Source organism: Pan troglodytes, chromosome 6, assembly GCF_028858775.2.
Source record: "Pan troglodytes isolate AG18354 chromosome 6, NHGRI_mPanTro3-v2.0_pri, whole genome shotgun sequence".
NCBI classification, from domain to species: Eukaryota; Metazoa; Chordata; class Mammalia; order Primates; family Hominidae; genus Pan; species Pan troglodytes.
The window spans coordinates 75,021,527-75,042,996 of NC_072404.2; the positions used below are offsets into that span (position 1 = coordinate 75,021,527).

Sequence of the window (21,470 nt, forward strand, 5' to 3'; positions counted from 1 at the left end):
TTCGCCATACTGGCCAGGCTGGACTCAATCTCCTTCTTTCGATTTCTGTGTGGCTTCAAGTGATCCGCCCATCTCGGCCTCCCCCACAGTGCTGGGATTGCAGGTGTGAGCCACCGCGCCTGGCCTGCTATGCATTCTTAAACACTCATCCTAAATTCACCTGGAAATCAACGTGGCCATCCATGCTAGTTAATTACCTGTATCCAGTGAAAAAATAAAACTTCTCACATCTCCTTGACAAGCAGGTAGTAACAGCTCAAGGTGCCTGGGCTAAACTCCCTAGGCAACAGGAAGATAGGGACACTATTTTCCTCCAGGTTTACATTTCAAAGACGACTCTTAGGCTCTTAAGAAAAAAATTCCTGGATTGTGACCAGGCATGGTGGCTCACGCCCATAATCCCAGCACATTGGGAGGCCGAGGCTGGTGGATCACCTGAGGTCAGGAGTTCAAGACCAGCCAGACCAACAAGGTGAAACCCTGTCTCTACTAAAAATACAAAAATTAGCCAGGCGTGGTGGCAGACGCCTGTAGTCTCAGCTACTCAGGAGGTTGAGATGGGAGAATTGCTTGAACCCGGGAAGTGGAGGTTGCAGTGAGCCGAGATTATACCCCTGCACTCCAGCCTGGGTGACAGTGAGATTCTGTCTCAAAAAAAAAAAAAAAAAAAAATTCCTGGGTTGTAATGTTGGCAAGAAGTTCATTTACCTTTTAAAAAGATTTAGGTACATATCAAAGGCACAAAAGAAGTTATTTATATTACAAGGTTTATCAAGGAAATACTCTTTAAAAAGGAGAGGAGATAAGGTTAATTTCCCTTTTGGCAAGTAAGACAAATGTAATCTTTTTTTTTTTTTTTTTAGAAAATCCATACAGTGAGGGCTGGGCACGGTGGCCCACATCTGTAGTCCCAGCACTTTAGGAGGCCAAGGCAGGTGGATTACTTGAGGCCAGGAGTTCGAGACCAGCCTGGGGAACATGGCGAAACCCCATCTCTACTACAAATACAAAAATTAGCTGGGTGTGGTGGTGTGTGCCTATTGTCCCAGCTACTCTGGAGGCTGAGGCACGAGAAGTGCTTGAACATGGGAGGCAGAGGTTGCAGTGAGCCGAGATTGAGCCATTACAATCCAGTCTGGGCAACAAGAGTGAAGCTCTGTCTCAAAAAATAAAAAAATAAAAAATAAAAAACAAAAACAAAGAGCCTCTTTTCCCTCTCCCTGCCACAGAGTTGTCTTCAGTAATTTCATTCCCTTTTTTCCTGAGGGTTCACTGGGTTTCTGGGTCCCAGAAGGGGAAGTTCTCTTCAAGGTACAGAAACCACAACTCCACAGAGAACCGCAGAGATGGCAGCATGACCAGACCCTGGCCAGGTTTGGGGAGGCTGCTGGGCTGAGACTTGGGCTGAACTTCCGCTGCAGGTCGACTTATTCCCATCAGCACCAAAGCTGCTGGAGGGGGTCATCCAAAAGCAAAGGAAGCAGGGGTGCAGCTTGGAGGCTGTTTCAGAAGGTCCCACTGAGCCAAGGACTCAAGGCCTGGCCACAGCCCTCCCAAGCGAGGCCCAGATCATATTTCACCATGCTCAGAAAACCTTGTCTGCTCATTTCAGTCCATAGTGATTTTGCTTTCTTTAGGATCTCTCTTGAACTGTCCAACCCAGAGAGTTTCAAATCGGAATGGATTCCAATGATGGAGCTAAATCAGGCCCCACCTCAGTTTTTGAATTACAATCAATAGGGCTGGGTCCCAGCATCTGTATCTTAATGTTCCTCCATGTGATCCTCATGCTGAAAGGCTGGTATTTGCAAATCCCTTTTTTTGGGGAGTGAAGGGTTTTTTTTTTTTTTAGAGAGAGGCCTCACTCATGCCCAGCCTGGAATGTAGTGGTGGATCACAGCTCACTGCAGCCTTGAACCCCTGGCCACAAGAAATCCTCCCACCTTAGCCAACCAAAGTGTTGGGATTGCAGGAGTGACCACTGTGTCTGGCCAGGAAAGCCCTTCTGTTTCACTTGAATGATATTTCTGCAGCACACCTACAGCCATTGTTGTATTCAACTGCATCACTGCGGGAAAAGAAAAGGTGAGAGGTGACTGTTTTGCTTTTTTCTGAACATATCAGACCAAACCTTGGCTGTTTAGCCTTTTTTTTTTTTTTTTCTTGCAATGGTGTCTCGCTCTGTCACCCAGGCTGGAGTGCAGTGATGCAATCTCGGCTCACTGCAACCTCTGCCTTCCAGGTTCAAGCGATTCTCCTGCCTCAGCCTCCCAAGTAGCTGGGATTACAGATGTGCACCCCCACGCCCAGCTCATTTTTTCTGTATTTTTAGTAGAGATGGATTTAAACATGTTGGACAGGCTGGTCTCGAACTTCTGACCTCTGGTGATCTGTCTGCCTCTGCTTCTTAAAGTGGTAGGATTACAGGCATGAGCCACCGCGCCTGGTTTGCCAATTTTTTGACAACGTATCAACATTATTTACGATGGGCACGGCCTCAGTGTAGTGTGTCTAGACAAGGTAGCCGGAAGAGAGAGGAATATGCAAACCAGGCTTGAAGATGGGTTAAATCAGAGCTTTTCATTCCACAAAAGAGAAATTTTAATGGGGTCAGAACATTGATCTTCTAATATTTGAAAGCCTGTTAACTAGGAGAGAGAGAGCAAACTATTTTGTTGTAGGAGGACCCACCCAGCTCTGACGGTTTAAAGCGTCATGAATGCGAATTTGAACTCCAGAAAAGCAGAGCTTCCTAACAATGGGACTTCCACAGCAATGGGATCTGCTTCCTCTTTCAGTGTGTGCCTTTTCTATGAGCGAGAGACTCCTAGGAAAGCAGCAGCCCATTAGGAAAACGTGTGGGAACCCACTCGCAGGTTCTTTAGAGATGGAGTTTTGCTCTTGTTGCCCAGGCTGGAGCACAATGGTGCGATCTTGGCTCCCTGCAACCTGCGCACCATGAGTTCAAGTGATTCTCCAGCGCCCTCTCCTGAGTAGCTGCGATTACAGGCATCCACCACCATGCCTGGCTAATTTTTTGTATTTTTAGTAGAGATGGGGTTTCACCATGTTGTCCAGGCTGGTCTCAAACTCCTGACCTCAAGTGATCCACCCACTTTGGCCTCCCAAAGTGCTGGGATTACAGGCATGAGCCACTGAGCCCAGCCGGGAACCCACGGGTTTTTTGGATGGTCTCTGAATGTCATGTAACTCTTTTATTTTTTATTTAAAAAAATTTTTTTGACACAATATCTTGCTGTGTTGCCCAGACTGGAGTGCAGGGGCAAGATCATGGCTCACTGCAGCTTCTAACTCCTGGGCTCAAGTGATCTTCCTGTCACATGAGTCTCCCAAGTAGTTGGAACACAGGTGCCAGCCACCACACCTGGCTAATTTGGTTTGGTTTGTTTTTTTAGAGATGGGCTCTTGCTATGTTGCCTATACTGGTCTTGAACTGCTGGCCTCAGGCAATCTTCCTCCCTTGGCCACCCAAAGTGCTGGGATTACACGCATGAGCCACTGTGCACAGCTGAAATTTTCGACTTAAGTCTTTTTGTACATGTGACATTTTATTCATAGAATCCATAAATGGAAGGGAAATTTCTGAGTTCAGAGCAATACATATGATACAAGACTTGATATATAGACTAGAGTTTCTTAGCCTAACTGGAGGGGCTGGCTTAGGTAATCCATGGATTCCCTGAAATTGGGGACACCATTGGAAATATGTGTGAGCTAAGGGGCAGTTTCCTATGATTTTTAGGCCTCAAAATGTCTCTTGGACTCAAAATTGCCTTAGGGCAGAGGACGTGTGTACCCCCAGTATAGAATCTCGGACAGTGAATGTGAGTAAACATTCGGCAGAAAAGCTCTGCCAAACTGAGTGCTCTCATGTGACTTTTTCATCAAGTCAGTATTCCTGGGATCTCTTGTACATGATAATCTCACTCTTGTACATGATAATCTCACTCTTGTACATGATAATCTCACTCTTGTACATGATAATCTCACTCTTATAAGGTTTCATCGTTTCTGCTTACCCTAGTTTTCTTTCCCACTCTGTTCCCTCTCCCACCAGACTGGACTCTGAAATGGGCATGTACAGAGACGAAGAGACCCCAACATGCTTCAGGCTTTGAGTGGAGAAGACAAAGCCTCTGCTGGGACAGGGAACAGAGGGATGTGGAGTCCCTGAAGATGCTTTTGGACAATGGTCTGAGGTTGGGACAGTGGCAGGAGATACCATTCACCCAGGATCTCCAGGACAAGAGATCAGAATGGCAGTTACATGTGTTTTTTTTCAAACTGGTTGCCAGGTTGGCATGAGCCATGACATCAGAGATTCCGACCTTCCTGATTGGAGGGACCGGACTCCGTGGTGCCTGGAGGTCAGTTGGACAACAGTATCTTCTCAGAGCTGTTCTCCACTCCTGACTTCTCCTAGGCTTGAGAATTGATAACATACTCTTCTGGATCCTACCAGTGTCCAGAAGAAGGCCATGGACAGAACGGAGACTAGGTTCCATAAGGGGGGACAGATTACGGGAAAGATCACGACCAGCCATCAACCGCACCCCCAGAATGAGCAGAGTCCCCAGCGGAGCACCTCGGGGTACCCCCTCCAGGAGGTGGTGGATGATGAAGCGTTGGGACCATCAGGTGAGGGGACTGGTGGAAGAAGAGGTGGGATAGGATTGACTAAGATGAAGGAAGGGGGCCGGGTGTGGTGGCTCACGCCTGTAACCCCAGCACTTTGGGAGGCCGAGGCGGGTGGATCACCTGAGGTCAGGAGTTGAAGGCCAGCCTGGCCAATATGGTGAAACCTCATCTCTACTAAAAGTATAAAAATTAGCCAAGTGGTAGTGGTGCACACCTGTAATCCCAGCTACTCAGGAGGCTGAGACAGGAGAATCACTTGAGACTGGGAGGAAGAGGTTGCAGTGAGCTGAGATCACACTACTGCACTCCAGAAAAAAGAAAAGAAAAGAAAAGAAAAGAAAAGAAGGGTCAGCGGTCAGGAAGGAGAACCTGAGGAGGCTGTGTGGGAAGAATGGAGAAATTCAGGCTGGGTGCGGTGGCTCACACCTGTAATCCCAGAACGTTGGGAGGCCAAGGCAGGCGGATCACTTGAGGTCAGGAGTTTGAGACCAGCCTGGCCAACAGGGTGAAACCCTGTCTCTACTAAAAGTACAAAATTGAGCTGGGCATTATGGCAGGCACCTGTAATCCCAGCTACCTGAGAGGCTGAGGCAGAAGAATAAATGGAATCCAGGAGATGGATGTTGCAGTGAGCTGAGATTGCACCACTACACTCCAGCCTGGGTGACAAAGCAAGACTCTGTGTCAAAACAAAACAAAACAAAAAAGGAGGGACTCAGAGAGCCAGGGACCAGGGAAGGACATGAAGCAGTGTTCGGAGGACAGAGAGAGAGAAGAATGGGGAGGGGAAGGAGCGGCACATGGGGTTGAGCAGAGGAGAAAATCAGAAAGATGGCTTAGAGAAGAAAGCAGTCTGCGAGTCTGGGGAGGATGGAGAGTGGTTTGGGGTTTGGGTCGGGGTCTAAGGTGATCAGATGCAGAAGCATTACACGGTGGCCTGGTTTCTTTACTCAGCCCCTGGGGTAGATCCCAGCCCCCCATGTAGGTCCCTTGGCTGGAAAAGGAAGAGGGAGTGGTCAGATGAATCTGCGGAGGAGCCGGAGAAGGAGCTCGCCCCTGAGCCTGAGGAGACCTGGGTAGTGGAGATGCCGTGTGGGCTCACGATGAAGCTGAAGCAACAGCGAGTGTCACCCATCCTCCCTGAGCACCACAAGGACTTCAACAGTCAGCTTGGTAGGAGGACACCCCAGAGAGCACCTCCAATCCTGTTCTTTCTAAAAAGAGGAAACTTCCAATAACCACACTTTTCCAATGGGAAAGATACACCCCCAGTGGGTGAGCTCTCCACGCAGGAGGACTCAGAAGTGATCACTCATGAGGGACACTTAGGAGACGATAGAGGACTAGGCTAGACTTGATCAAGTTTGGCGCTTGGGATGAGAAAGCTTGGTTTCGGGCCAGGTGCAGTTCCTCACGCCTGAGATCCTAGCACGTTGGGAGGCTGAGGCAAGAGGATTGCTTGAACTCAGGACTTTGAGGCTGCAGTGAGCTATGACTGCACCACTGCACTCCAGCCTGGGTGACAGAGCAAAACCCTGTGTCAAAAGAAAAACAAAGGCCGGGTGTGGTAGCTCATGCCTGTAATCCCATTACTTTGGGAGGCTGAGATGGGTGGATCACTTGAGGTCAGTTGTTCGAGACCAACCAGACCAATATAGCGAAACCTCATTTATACTAACAATACAAAAATTAGCCAGGCATGCCTGTTATCCCAGCTACTCGGGAGGCTGAGACAGGATAATCGCTTGAACCCAGGTGGAAGAGGCTGCTTTGAGCCAAGATAGCGCCACTGCATTCCATTCTGGGTGAGAGAGTGAGACGCTGTCTCAAAAAAAAAAAAAAAAGAAGGAAGGAAGGGCCCAGAAGTCAGGAAGGAGCACATGAGGAGGGTGTGTGGGAAGAATGGAGGTACTGAGGCAGGGTGCAGTGGCTCACACCTGTAATCCCAGCACTTTGGGAGGCCAGGCAGGCAGATCACTTGAGGCCAGGAGTTGGAGACCAGCCTGGCCAACATGGTGAAACCCTGTCTCTTCTAGAAGCACAAAAATGAGCTGGGCATTCTGGTGGGCACCTGTAATCCCAGCTACTTGGGAGGCTTAGGCAGGAGAATCACTGGAACCCAGGAGGCAGAGGTTGCAGTGAGCCAAGATCGCACCACTACACTCCAGCCTAGGCCACAAAGGAAGACTGTTTCTCAACAACAACAACAACAACAACAACAACAACAACAACAAAACAACAACAACAACAACAAAAAAGGGACTCAGAGAGCCAGGGACCAGGGAAGGATATGAGGAAGTGTTCTGAGGACAGAGAAACGGGAGAATGGGGAGGAGAAGGAGCGGCACATGGAGCTCAGCAGAGGAGACAGACAGAAGGAAAGATGGCTTGGAGAAGCCAGCAGTCTGCGAGGCTGGGGAGGATGGAGAGTGGTTTGGGGTTTTGGGTCGGGCTCTAGTGTGATCAACTGCAGAAGCATTACACCGTGGCCTGGTTTCTTTACTCAGCCCCTGGGGTAGATCCCAGCCCCCCGCATAGGTCCTTTTGCTGGAAAAGGAAGATGGAGTGGTGGGACGAATCTGAGGAGTCGGAGGAGGAGCTACGGAAGGTGCTCGCCCCTGAGCCTGAGGAGATCTGGGTGGCGGAGATGCTGTGTGGCCTCAAGATGAAGCTGAAGAGACGGCGAGTGTCGCTCGTGCTCCCTGAGCACCACGAGGCCTTCAACAGGCTGCTTGGTAGGAAGACACCCCAGAGAGCACCTCCAATCCTGTTCTTTCCAAAAACAGGAAACTTCCAATAACCACACTTTTCCAATGGGAAAAATATGCCCCAGTGGGTGAGCTCTCCATGTGGGAGGAATGTGAAGTGATCACTCATGAGGGACACTTAGATGATAAAGGATTAGGTCAACTTGATAAAGGTCAGCGCTTGGGATAAGAAAGCTTGGTTTCGGGCCAGGCGCGGTGGCTCCCGCCTGAGATCCCAGCACGTTGGGAGGCTGAGGCAAGACGATTGCTTGAACTCAGGACTTTGAGGCTGCAGTGAGCTATGACTGCACCACTGCACTGCAGCCTGGGTGACAGAGCAAAACCCTGTCTCAAAAGAAAAACCAAGGCTGGGCACAGTAGCTCATGCATGTAATCCCAGCTACTCGGGAGGCTGAGACAGGAGAATTGCTTAAACCCGGGAGGCAGAGGTTGCAGCGAGCCAAGATCAGGCCACTGCATTCCAGCCTGGCCCACAGAGCAAGACTCTGTCTCAAAATAAATTAATAAATAAATAAAAATAAAAATCAAATAAAGAAAAACAAAATCAATAAACAAAGAAAGTGGTTTCAGCTGTGCCCTCTGAAACTTAATGTCTCTTACTGACTTTTCTAAACCTAAGTGTCTCCATCCATAGTGGGGGATACCAAGGCCATGGTCACACCCTGATGTGACTGTCTCATGAGGAAATGATGGGAATTCCTCTATGACTCTGCAGTGGTCCCTCCGTGTCTGCTGGAGGGGGTCCTGGCTGATTCCCAGCTCTACATCCTGTAGATTCTCACACCCAGGGCCTCCTTCGGCCTCTTCTCAGGGGAGTCTCAGAGCAGGAGCCTCTCTCCCTTGCCCAGTGAAAGTCATTCTCCCCTCTCCCATCCACCTCACCCGCGGCCACAATCCTGAGACCTCCCCCCGGGAGGCACACTTCTCCTCGCTGCCCTGCTGCTCCCACGGAAACCCTGTCCTGCTTCTCACACTGACATCTGCTCTCTAATCACAGAGGATCCTGTCATTAAAAGATTCCTGGCCTGGGACAAAGATCTGAGGGTGTCGGACAAGGTAAGGTTGTTCTCTATGTAACTGTTCCTGTTCCAACGCATGGCTGGGCGGAGGGCCCAGCTTCCAAACCCACAGTTCTCCCTCCACCACCTCCCACCAGATGCTCCTACAGTCTTTCTTTTTTTTTTTTTTTTTTTTTTTTTGTGAGACAGAGTCTTGCTCTGTTGCCCAGGCTGGAGGGCAGTGTCTCGATCTTGACTCACTGCAGCCGATGCCTCCTGGGTTCAAGCGATTCTCCTGCCTCAGCCTCCAAGCAGCTGGGATTACAGACATGAACCACCACGCCTGGCTAATTTTTGTGTTTTTAGTAGAAACGGGGTTTTGCCATGTTGGCCAGGTTGGTCCTGAACACCTGACCTCAGGCGATCCACCCGCCTTGGCCTCCCAAAGTGCTGAGATTATAGATGTCAGCCACTGTGCCCGACCAGCTCCCATGGTCTTGAGTCTTGGCACCCACAAATTTTTTTTTTGTGAGACAGAGTCTAGCTCTGCTCCCCAGGATGGAGTGCAGTGGCATGATCATAGCTCATTGCAGCCTCTAATTCCTGGGCTCAAGCACTCTTCTTTCCTCAGCCTCCTGAGGAGCTGGGACTAGGCACATGCCACCATGCTCACCTAATTTTTGAAATGTTTGTAGAAACAGGGTCTCACTATGTTGCCCAGGTTGTTCTCCAACTGTTGGGCTCACATGATCCTCCTGTCTCCACCTCTCAAAAAGTACTGGGATCACAGGCTTGAGCCGCCACTCCCGGCTATTCTTGGTCTTTTTATGATTTGTCAGCATCTCCCTCAGGATTCTGCTGGTCTCTTGCAGAGTGAATGAGTGGCCCCTGCCTCTCCTATGGGTCCTTTGGGATCTGAGCTCTGGGCCACAGTCTGGCCGCAGCCCTGAAGCTCCTGGCCCCTCTACTCTCAGCTCTTCGGGACAGTTCTCTGCCTGGCACACAAAAGACCCTCCTGACACCAGCCGACCTAGACACACTCCCTCCAAAGATCCCATCGGAGCCCACCATCCTGGGAGCATCACCCAAAACCCTTCCTCTGGCTTCTCGGATTTGCATCCGACCTTCGAATACCCCTCCATCCCGCAATTTCCAAATGAGTACAGTCACCCCAACACTGAGGTCCCTTCTCTGATGGGCAGCCCCTCCCCAGACCCTCATTCCCCCTCTCCACAATCTTCCTCTTCCAAGATGTGACCTCTCCCTCTCTGTGTTCCTTTCTCTCCATCAGTATCTCCTGGCTATGGTCATAGCGTATTTCAGCCGGGCCGGCTTCCCCTCCTGGCTATACCAACGCATTCATTTCTTCCTGGCTCTGTGAGTGGTTTGCTGACTCCTATCCGTCAATATCCAATGCCCTGGGACAGCGGGGGAAGTGGGATTCCAGCCTTTCATTTATTCTTTCACCTATTTGTCCTCTTTACTCTGTGTACAAAAAAGAGAGGATTATACTATCATAGACTGTTGTTTCTAAACAGAAACTCAGGCTGGGCACAGTGGCATACGCCTGTAATCCCAGCACTTTGGGAGGCTGAGGCAGGCGGATCACCTGAGGTCAGCAGTTCGAGACCAGCCTGGCCAACATGGCCAAACCCCGTCTCTACTAAAAATAGAAAAATTAGCTGGGCGTGGTGGTGTGCATCTGTAATCCCAGCTACTTGGGAGGCTGAGGCAAGAGAACCCTTTGAACCCAGGAGGTGGAGGTTGCAGTAAGCTAAGGTTGAGCCACTGCACTCCAGCCTGGGTGACAGAGTGAGACTTTTTCTCAAAAAAAAAAAAAAAAAAAAAAAAAAAGCCAAAAAAACAAACTCCAATGCCAGTGTACAAATAAAAGAATAAAACAAAAGGAACCATAAACCGCTCCTAAGGGGAAAAGAAAAGGAGTGGAGGAGCGGACATGCCACTTCCTCCAGCAAGCAGACGTTTCTGGTTCTTCTCTCTCTCTCTCCTTCCCACACCAACCACAAACGCCATCGACCTCCTCTGGGTTCCCATGACAGAGGCCACAGTTCAGGTCCCCCTCGCATCACTCGAATCCACTGTCAAATGCTCCCTGTTGGGGTCTCCTGGAGTCTCTCCCCAAGCCAGGGGGCTTCCTAGTGCAGCCTGAACATCTTTCCAAAGCACGACAACCTCACTGCCCACCTGAACAACTTCCTTAGCTGATGCCTTTCTCTATCGAGGCCAGGGTCCACAGTGTCAATTCTACCCTCTCTACAATCTCTACAAGCACACTGGCTCGCCATCTTGGTATTTCCTGGCTTGGCTTCACTGCTCCTTCCAAATGCCCTCCACTCAACTTTGTGTTTGTGTTTTCTGTCTGGGTGTCCCGCACACATGTGGCTCTGAAGGGAAGGACCCATTCCTTGAAGTCAGTTCACCCCACAGCCTCTGTGATGCCTTCCCTCATCTTCCAACTTCTGCATGCCCGTAGCTCTCTAGTTACATCCTGGACACTGGGATTAGGTCATCTGCCTTGATTACTCCCAGTCCCATTAGACTAGATGCCTGTAGAAGGCAGGGTCCTGGCAAAATATCAATGTATTCAATTTCTTTTATTTTTTTGAGACAGACTTGCCCTGTCCCCCAAGCTGGAGTGCAGTGGTGAGATCATAGCTCACCGCAGCCTCCATATCCTGGGCTCAAGCGATCCTCCCACCTCAGCTTCTTTATTAGCTCCGACTACAGGGCTGTGCCACCACACCTGGACAGTTTGTTTGTTTGTTTGTTTATTGAGACAGAGTCTTGCTCTGCCTCTCAGGCTGGAATGGAGTGGCCCAATCTCAACTCACTGCAACCTCCGCCTCCTGGGTTCACACAATTCTTATGCTTCAGCCTCCTGAGTAGCTAGGCCTAACGGGTGTGCCACCGCACCAGGCTGATTTTTGTATTTTTAGTAGAGATGGGGTTTCTCCATGTTGACCAGGCTGGTCTCCAACTCCTGGTCTCAAGCGATCCACCTGCTTCAGCCTTCTAAAGTGCTGGGATTACAGGCATGAGCCACCGTGTCTGGCATATTTCTTATATTTTTAATAGAGATGAGGGTCTTGCTATGTTGCCCAGGCCCGTCTCAAACTCCTGGCCTCAAGTGATCCTCCTGCTTTGGCCTCCCAATGTGCTGGGATTCCAGGCGTAAGCCACCACTCTCGGCCACCAGTTGGGTTTTTGTCTCCATCCTGAAGGAGTGGGAGACGCCCTTGATCAGGTCTCTGTCCAGCAGAGCCCTCCTGAGGAAGGCATGGCTCTCTGCAGGGTGGGTGCCAGTCCTGAGCTAGGGACGGTCCCTTACCTTCCTCTCTGGGAAGCTGACCTCAGCCGGAGGCCTCTCCTGGTGGTGCCCCTGAGCAGCAACCTGATTTCTGTCCTCAGCTACCTGGCCAATGACATGGAGGAGGACGACGAGGACTCCAAAGAAAACATCTTCCACTTCCTGTATGGGAAGACCCGCTCTCGCATACCCTTGCTCCGTAAGCGTTGGTTCCAGTTAGGCCGTACCATGAACCCGAGGGCCAGGAAGAACCGCTCTCACATACCCTTGCTCCGTAAGCGTCGGTTCCAGTTACGCCGTTGCATGAACCCGAGGGCCAGGAAGAACCGCTCTCAGATAGTCCTGTTCCAGAAACGTCGGTTCCACTTCTTCTGTTCCATGAGCGGCAGGGCTTGGGTTTCCCCGGAGGAGTTGGAGGAGGTGAGTGGGGCCTGGGGAGGTGGAGGAGGTGGGGAGGAATTGGGTGGGCTGGAGGCTGGATGAGGGGAGAGAGGGATATCCTGGTGAGTCCCCGTCTTCTCAAAGGGCGTTTGTTTTTCCAGATCCAGGCTTATGACCCAGAGCACTGGGTGTGGGCGCGAGATCGCGCTCGCCTTGCCTAGAGCTCCAGGGACCGTGGAGGCCTGAGGTCATCGGCCTGAGAGAAGGTACATCTGCATCCTCCGGGGTAAAGGCAGAATATTGGGGTCTATTTCGGATATCCGAAGAACCCAATTGCTTGATCCGGCTTCAAGCCTGGGCAACGTGGCGAGATCCCCTCTCCACAAAAATACAAAAATTAGCCAGGCGATGTGGGACGCATCTCTACTCCCAACTACTCAGGAGGCTGAGGCGGGAGGATCGCTGGAGCCTGGAAGGTCGGGGCCGCACGGAGCCCTGATCCTGCCACTGCACTCCAGTCTGGGCGACAGAGTGAGACCCTGCCTCAAAAATAATCATAAATACTGAGTTTGGGGAAGTTCATTATGATTGACACACTTGAGTTACCGATTTGGGTCGAGGGTTCAGTGAAGCTTTGGTTTACATCTTGTGCAGCTAACCACGTTGAGCACAGAGCATGAGACTTCATCATGAGGAGGTAGGATTAAGGATTAGGCTTCTGGACTCGTGGTTCGTGATGTTGTCACATTACAAACACATCTAGCATGGTTACAAGTCTGGATCTTAAGTGACACAAAAGGCCCCAGCTGTGATGAAGTCCAAAGCCACATTCTCTGAGGGTGCCCTACTCCCTGGGCAGACCCACCCAAAGTCCTTGCTATGAAGCAGATCACTGGGGCTGACCTTGGGTGTATTAAGTGAGTTTTGGAGTCGTGGTCACCAAAGTGTGAGTTTCACAGTTGAACACGATGGTTCAGAAGCAGGGTATAGAATGAAAGGCAGCAGATAAAATTGCATTTCTCAATTGCTCTGAACTCTAGACTTGACATGGGACATGAATAACCTTCCTGTCTAGAGAGCTGCCTCCTTGAAGTGTGACATTGTCTCTCTCACTTCCAGAACACCGGACCCAGGGGAGATGTGGATTTTCAGCAGGAACTTTATTCCAATGCTAATGGCAGACACCAGGAAGGAGGAGAGGAACCATTTGTGCACATCATCTAGAAGAACCTGGACCATTCTTGATGGAGCTCAATACAGTCATGACGTTGTCCTCCTAGGAGCAGGGGTGGGGGGAGGGGGGTGGGGTCCTTCTAGGAGTCCTTGGAGAAAAGTAAGAAACCAGGAGTGTTTCCAGTTCCACCCTTTCCTGCGGCACCACCACCCTTTTTATATTGCTGAATTCCAACCTCCCTGGGGCGGAACTTGGAGGTCCTGTTTCTTACGGACTTGGTTGCCACAGTCCAGGAGCATTTGAAGGCACAATGCAGGGGCTCAGATTGGCACAGAATTCTTTTGTGAAATATCAGTGCCACAGATTGTAACAGATAGCTTCATGCACACTCTGCATTTTATTGGTTTGTTTGGAAAATGTTGGCCATTGAATTATTCATAGATTTATTTCAAATAGTTTGGAAATTGTTGTACTTTTGAAAACATGCTGTTCCTGTAGTTTTTTGATGAGAGTTATAGTTGTTATATATACATAAAGATAATTTTCTTTTCATTTTTAAGAGACGATTGTTTTTATCCTAAATATTTTATTATCTTTAAATTTGTTTCTGTATTATTATATGTGCTCCTGAAGTGAGCACTCTTTTTATCTATGATACTTCCATAATAATCTCTTCTATTTATAGCTATTGGTAGTTCCCCACCAGAAAAAAACATAATTCTGGTGACAGAAATTTTTATTTGCTGTTTAGGTTTGTGACTGAATTGTGAGAATTCAGTTGTGATTTTTAACATGTCTCAGATATATATACTAACACGTCTAATATATACCATCTATTTTATTGGTTTATTTTGAAAAACATGGGTATAGAATTATTTAAATATTATTTTATTTATTGAAATATTTATTAAATATATTTATTTAAATATTATTATTTTCAATATTATTTTAAATATTTTGGAAATACTGGTATTTTTGAATAGATGCTGTTTCTATAAAGCTGTGTGATGGGTGTTATAACTGTTGTATACACATACATATAATTTTCTTTTCCTTTTTAAGAGAGGATTCTTTTCATCCTAAATCTTTTACCTTTCAATCTTTGTATCTATTATTACACGTGCCGCTGAAGGGAGCATGGTTTTTATCTATGATACTTAGTTAACATATATATTACATTTATAGCTATGTAGTAGTTCCCCTAAATTCTTGTAAAAATAAATTTTTATTTGATATTTCATATATGTTTGAAATGTGAGAATTCAGATGTAATTTTTTACCTTGTTTTGGCATGTTTGTATGTTACTTTAAAGAGGATGTGTGTTCTAAAGGAGGACATGAGCTGTGTGTTTTCAAGAGAACAATACAGTGCGTCTCTTGGGGAAACATAATAAAAATGAACTTTTCTCACCTTCACAGCAATTGTGATCATATTGGTCTGGATTGATTATTTGCTGCCCAGTGATATTTTTCCTTAATGGGGTTGTGGTTATTTGAACATATTTATTAGCTCTGGAAGATAATCCTGTGCTGTTTTTTATGTAGAAAAAAACATAAGGCTGGGTGCAGTGCTCACACCTACAATCCCTGCAGTTTTGCAGGTCATGGCGGGAGGATCACCTGAGGCCAGGAGTTTGAGGCCAGCCTCAGCAACATAGCATCTACATCTATTTTTAATTTTTATTTTTTAAAGAAAAACAATAGAAGAGAAGGCTGATCCCAAGCTACAGGGTTTTTTTGTTTGTTTGTTTGTTTTGGAGACAGAGTCTTGCTCTGTCTCCCAGGCTGGAGTGCAGTGGCACAACCTCGGCTCCCTGCAACTTTCACCTCTGGGTTCAAACAAATTATCCTGCCTCAGCCTCCCAAGTAGCTGGGACTACAGGCACCCGTCTGTACGTCCGACTAACTTTTGTAAAAATAGTAGAGACAAGGTTTCACCATGTTGGCCAGGCTGGTCTCGAACTCCTGACTTCAAGTGATCCACCCACCTTGGCCTCCCAAAGTGCTGGGATTACAGGCATGAGCTACTGCGCCCAGATGCCAAGCTAGAGTTTTAAGGCAGGAAATGAGAGAAAGATATTGAGAGAGGAAAACCAGGTGGTAAGAAAACTCTAAAGCTGGCCGGGCATGGTGGCTCACGCCCATGATCCCAGCAGGAGTTTGAGACCAGCCTGGTCAACATGGTGAAACCCTGTCTCTACTAAAAATACAAAAATTAGGCAGGCGTGGTGGTGCACGCCTATAATCCCAGCTATTTGGGAGGCTGAGGCAAGAGAATCACTAGCAGAGATTGTGTCTCCTCACCCACTCTCAAAAAAAAAAAAAAAAAAAAAAAGAAAGTTCCTGCAGCAGTTAAAGCTGTGAAAGACAGGCACTCTGCCATGCAATTCTTTGTGATTTTTCTTTTTGGCGTTGGGGTCTTACGCTGTCACCCAGACTGGGGTGCAGTGGTGTGCTCATAGCTCTCTGCAGCCTCAAACTCAAGCTCAAGCAATCCTCTTACCTTGCCTTTCAAATTGCTGGGATTATAAGCATGAGCCACTGCATCTGGCCTGTGTGACACAATTCTGTTTTGTGTCTTTTTTTTTTGGTGGGGGGGGGATGGAGTCTCCCTCTGTCACCCAGGCTGGAGTGCGGTGGTGTGATCTTGGCTCAATGCAAGCTCCGCCTCCTGGGTTCATGCCATTCTCCTGCCTCAGCCTCCCAGTAGCTGGGACTACAGGTGCCCGCCACCATGCCTGGCTAATTTTTTGTATTTTTAGTAGAGACGGGGTTTCACTGTGTTAGCCAGGATGGTCTCGATCTCCTGACCTCGTGATCTGCCCGCCTTGGCCTCCCAAAGTGCTAGGATTACAGGCGTGAGCCACCGCGCCCAGCTTATGTGATGCAATTCTGATGTCAACTCCCTGATGTTACCTCAAATGCCACAGGTTAAGGCCACCAGCCCCCACTAGGCTGCCCTCGCTTTAGACACACCTGCAGGCTTGGGTGTCCTCAGACCACATGTACTTCTCACCAACTGGCTGCAAATTTGGAGGTTCCCACCATGCCCTCAAGTTCGATAACTCACTAAAACAATTCACAGAATGCAGAAAAGCATGATACTTTCTCTTTTTTTTTTTTTTTTTTTTTTTTTTTTTTTTTTGAGACGGAGTCTTGCCCTGTCGCCCAGGCTGGAGTACAGTGGCCACCATGCTTGGCTAATTTTTGTATTTGTATTAGAGACGGGGTTTCGCCATGATGGCCAGGCTGGTCTTGAACTCCTGACCTCAGGTGATCCACCCGCCTTGGCATCCCAAAATGCTGGGATTATAGGCATAGCCACCATGCCCGGTCGACTTCTAGAGTTTCAATAACAGAGATGTGATTCAAGAAGGGAGACATGTTTTGTAGATGGCAGGAGCTTCATGAAAAGAAGCCAATGAAGGGCAGGACGTGTAGCTGTCTACCTACAGGAAACCAGCCAGGAGCCTCCCCACAGGGACTTCACCACAGATGGCCGGGAAAATCTGCATTAACCTGACCTCTGGACCTAAGAGAGGACAAGGCCTTGACCATTTCTACAGACTCACAAGATGTAATCTCTGTGGTCCATGCCCGTGGTGTGATCTGGGAAACGGGGGGCCTTCTAAATGCCAACAACAAGGAAATCAAATGTGCAACAGACAGAAATACCGGCATTGACGTGGGCCATGGAGAGGCCTAAACAGATGACTGCAGTTCACTGATAAGGTCATCAAAGGGGTGACTCTGAAATAATAAATTTCAGATGCCACGGCCCAAATAGCTGCATGAGGTGGGGAAGTCCTCCACAAGCCTCTGCTTCCTTCAGTACCTGTTTATGAAATAAGCCGAGGTACTTCCCTGGGGAATTTCCTTTCTCTTTCTTTCTTTCGAGACGGAGTCTTGCTCTGTCGCCCAGGCTAGAGTGCAGTGGTGCAATCTCGGCTCAATGTAACCTCTCCCTCCTGGGTTTTAGCAATTCTCCTGCATCAGACTTCTGAGTAGCTGAGATTACAGGTGCATGCCACCATGCCCAGCTAATATTTGCATTTTTAGTAGAGACAGGGTTTCACCATCTAGGCCAGGCTGGTCTTGAACTCCTGACCTCGTGATCCACCCGTCTTGGCCTCCCAAAGTACTGGGATTACAGGTTTGAGCCATCACGCCCGGACTTTTTTTTTATTTTTTGAGACGACGTTTCACTCTTGTTGCCCACGCTGGAGTGCAATGGCACGATCTCAGCTCACTGCCACCTCCTCCTCCCAGGTTCAAGCGATTATCCTGCCTCAGCCTCTCGAGTAGCTGGGATTACAGGCACCCAACACCAAACCCAGCTAACTTATTGTATTTTTAGTAGAGATGGGATGTCACCATGTTGGCCAGGACGGTCTTGAACCCCTGACCTCTAATGATCCACCTGAATTGGTTTCCCAAAATGTTGGGATTACAGGCACAAGCCACTGTGCCCAGCCCCACCCATATCTCTTTTGGTCAAGGCAGCACAATTCAGAAGAATCTTGCCAGGGAAGACTGGTAAATGGACGTCGATGTGATGCCTATGGCTCCTGGTGGATTTAGATACCTCCTGGTGCTTATTGATATCTTTACCAGTTGCACGGGGGGCTTTTCCATGCCAGACTGAAAATGCAGGAGATCAATGATCAACCTTCAACTATTTACTAGCAGAACACTGAGGGGACTGTGCGGTCACCAATACCTCCTATTGCACTTGGATAAACACCTCCCAGGAAATACAGATGAATAGAAAGGACATAGTCAAACAAGCAGAATGGCTGCATTCCTTCAACCAGAAGGGCCATTAGTCTGTTTTCACACTGCTATAAAGAACTACTGGAAACTGGGGAATTTATGAAGAAAAGAGGTTTAATTGACTCACAGTTCTGCAGGCTGTACAGGAAGCATGGCTGGGGAGGCCTCAGGAAACTGACAATCACGGCAGAAGGCGAAGGGGAAGCAGGCACGTCTGGCCATGTTGGAGCAGGAGAGACAGAGAGAGTGAAGTGGGAGGGCTGCACGCTTTTAAACAACCAGATCCCACAAGCGCTCACTCAATATCACGAGAACAGCAAGGGGGACGTCAGCCGCCATGAGCCAATCACCTCCCACCAGGTCCCTCCCTCAACACTGGGAATTACAATTTGACATGAGATTTGGGTGTGGATACAGAGTTCAACCATGTCAAGGGTAGTTCAACTGCTGAGATTGATTGATTGATTGATTGATTGACTGAGATGGAGTCCTGCTCTGTTACCTAGGCTGGAGTGCAGTGGCACAATCTCGGCTCACAGCAACCTCCGCCTCCCAGGTTCAAGCGATTCTCCTGCCTCAGCCTCCCGAGTAGCTGGGACTACAGCACATGCCACCATGCCTAGCTAATTTTTGTATTTTTAGTAGAGACAGGGCTTCACCATGTTTGCCAGGCTGGTCTTGAACTCCTGACCTCGTGATCACCCTGCCTCGGCTTTTCTTTTGCTGGAATTACAGGCATGAGCCACTGCACCCGGCCAACAACTGAGATTTAGAAGGCAGTCGAGTCCACTATACCGCACCTCACCTGGTTTCTTCCTCTGTTGGGGCCCCTCGTGGCCACTGTTCTGTTACTTTTTGGTCCTATTTATTTAAATGGATGGTGAGCTGTTTGTCCTCCAGGCTCCAACACTTCCACCTTCAGCTTGTATTACAACAATACCAGCCTTTCAAGCTACTCCAGGTGACCCCAGAACTCATTTGAACTCAAAAGCCCAAGAGTTTCATTCCTTTCACTTTAGGGGACTCAGTGCCCTGCTCAGCATGAAGTCGAAGCAGAAGCATGACCTCCATCCCTAATCCCTCAAGAATGAGGAGTGGAAGGTGTTGGCAGGAGGGTGGGGGTGAGGTTTGTAGATCTGTAACTGCATCAGACCAAATCTGGTTCAACTTTTTTTTTTTTTTTTGATGGAGTTTCACTCTTGTCACCCAGGCTGGAGTGCAATGGTATGAACTCAGCTCACTGCAACCTCCACCTCCTAGGTTCAAGTGATTCTGCTGCCTCAGCCTCCAGATAGCTGGGATTATGAGGGTGCACCACCACACCTGGCTAATATTTTTATTTTTAGTGCAGACGGGGTTTTACCATTTTGGCCAGGCTGGTCTTGAAGTCCTGACCTCCACCTGCCTTGGCCTCCCAAAGTGCTGGGATTACAGGTGTGAGTCACTGCACCTGGCTCAGTTCAACTTTTATGTAATGAGGTTGTCAGTCGTTTTTCAATTGCCATGGACCCACAGGTTGAAGGGTATGTACCCTGTGCATGCCCAGGTTAACCAAGCATGCAACCACGGAGTGGAAACTAAAAGCTCGGCCTGAAGAGCTGAGACTGATTTAAGAACTGGACACTCCATGGCAGGAGCCAGGATCCAATCAGATTGAGTTTTGGTGTCACCCCATGGCAGGATCCAGTCAGATCACACCTCCCAGCATTACTTTATTGCAAGATCCAATCAAATCACAACTCATTACCCTATGCTTATAAAACCTGACATAGCCCCCAGCTGGGTAAGGGAGATTTGAGTATTTCTTCCTGTGTTCTTGCTAGCTGACTTACAAAAAAAGCTTCAAAAAAAAGGCCATGCGTGGTGGCTCATGCCTGTAATCCCAGCACTTTGGGAGGCCGAGGCAGGCAGATCACTTGAGGTCAGGGGTGCAAGACCAGCCTGGCCAACATGGTGAAACCCTATCTCTACTAAAAATACAAAAATTAGCTGGTCATGGTGACACATACCTATAATCCCAGCTACTTGGGAGACTGAGGCAGGAGAATCACTTGAACCCAGGAGGTAGAGGTTGCAGTGAGCCAAGATCACACCACTGCACTCCAGCCTGGGCGACAGAGTGAGAAGACTCTGTCTAAAAAAAGAACAGTTAAAATTAGCACCAAACGCTTTACGAGTAAAAAAAGTTTTTAGCTGCATATGTTTAAGTAACTTTTTAGATTGTAAAAAATACACATCCAAAATGGAAAGGCACAAAGAAGAGAGCAAAAAGTGCATGAGATCTCACATCCAAGGATAACCGCTGAGAACATGAAAGTGCTGACTCTTCCAGCCTTTATACTATACACATTTAGGCCGTTGTTTTCTTTTTATAAAACTGTAATCATATAATACAGATAGTTTTATAATCTGGTTTTTAAACACAACAATTACATAACATTTAGCTGTTTCTTTTGCATTCAGATTCATAAGGGTTCCAGTAACTCATTTATCAGAAAACCGAGAGAAATAGTCTCATTAAAATATAAGTACATAAGGCAGGCATGGTGGCTCACGCCTATAATCCCAGCACTTTGAGAGGCCGAGGTGGGTGGATCACCTGAGGTCAGGAATTCGAGACCAGCCTGGCCAGCCTGGACAACATGGTGAAACCCTGTCTCTGCTAAAAATACAAAAATGAGCCAGGTGTGGTGGTGCGCGCCTGTAATCCCAGCTATTCAGAAGGCTGAGGCAGGTGAATCGCTTAAACTCGCAAGGTGGAGGTTGCAGTGAATCGAGATCGTGCCACTGCACTCCAGCCAGGGCGCCAAAGTGAGACTCCATCTCAAAAAAAGATAAAAATAAAAAATAAAAATAAAAAATATATATGTTTATATATTTTTCCAGACAGGGTCTTACTCTGTCTCCCAGTCTGAAATACAGTGGCGTAATCATAGCTCACTGCAGCCTCAAGTTTCTGGGCTCAAGTGAATCTCCCACTTCAGCTTCCCAAGTAGCTGGAACTACAAGTGGATGCCACCATGCCCAGTCAATTTTTTTTTTGAATTTTTCATAGAAACAGAGTCTCACTATGTTGCCCAGTCCTAATAAACACTATGTGATGAAAAGAAAAAAGTAAATCACCCTAAAGTTAAGTCTTCAATGTTAAGTCTTTAACGAGAAATGCAAATAAAGCATTTCTCAATAGATTATGGCAAGAGAATCAACTGAAGAATAAACATCTTTAGTAAATCTTTTGCTCATGTGCATTAACCAATACTCTTGAAAACCAGGATTAATTTACTGTACCTTCTTAATATTCCTTTGAAATTCCTTATGGCGCACAGGTAGTGTAGAAAATAACTGCTTCACGCTGACTGTGGTCCCTCTGGGTTGGGGGTAGGGGGTTT

General features: G+C 48.1%; 1 protein-coding gene and 1 long non-coding RNA gene across 2 annotated transcripts; one reads left to right on the top strand and one right to left on the bottom strand.

Moving 5' to 3' along the window:
- The first annotated feature begins 3,582 nt into the window (after positions 1-3,582).
- On the top strand, positions 3,583-14,166 carry LOC742265 (speedy protein E1). The gene is made up of 9 exons (XM_054655661.2): positions 3,583-4,388; positions 4,484-4,659; positions 5,614-5,832; positions 7,167-7,394; positions 8,425-8,483; positions 9,717-9,802; positions 11,855-12,173; positions 12,296-12,400; positions 13,254-14,166. Exons 1-8 carry the CDS (start codon positions 4,330-4,332, stop codon positions 12,353-12,355), a joined length of 1,206 nt encoding a protein of 401 aa, XP_054511636.2. The 5' UTR covers positions 3,583-4,329; the 3' UTR covers positions 12,356-12,400; positions 13,254-14,166.
- Positions 14,167-18,177: 4,011 nt separating this feature from the next.
- On the bottom strand, positions 18,178-21,360 carry LOC134810444 (uncharacterized). The gene is made up of 2 exons (XR_010158488.1): positions 20,091-21,360; positions 18,178-18,295 (listed from the first exon to the last, which is right to left on the bottom strand). It is a non-coding gene; the product is annotated as an uncharacterized LOC134810444 (long non-coding RNA).
- Between the last annotated feature and the right edge of the window lie 110 nt (positions 21,361-21,470).

Coding starts and splice junctions, on each gene's coding strand:
- LOC742265 (XM_054655661.2), top strand. CDS start 4,330: ATGACATCAGAGATTCCGACCTTCCTGATTGGAGGGACCGGACTCCGT. Junction 8,484..9,716: donor ATCTGAGGGTGTCGGACAAG/GTAAGGTTGTTC, acceptor TCTCTCCATCAG/TATCTCCTGGCTATGGTCAT. Junction 9,803..11,854: donor ATTCATTTCTTCCTGGCTCT/GTGAGTGGTTTG, acceptor TTCTGTCCTCAG/CTACCTGGCCAATGACATGG.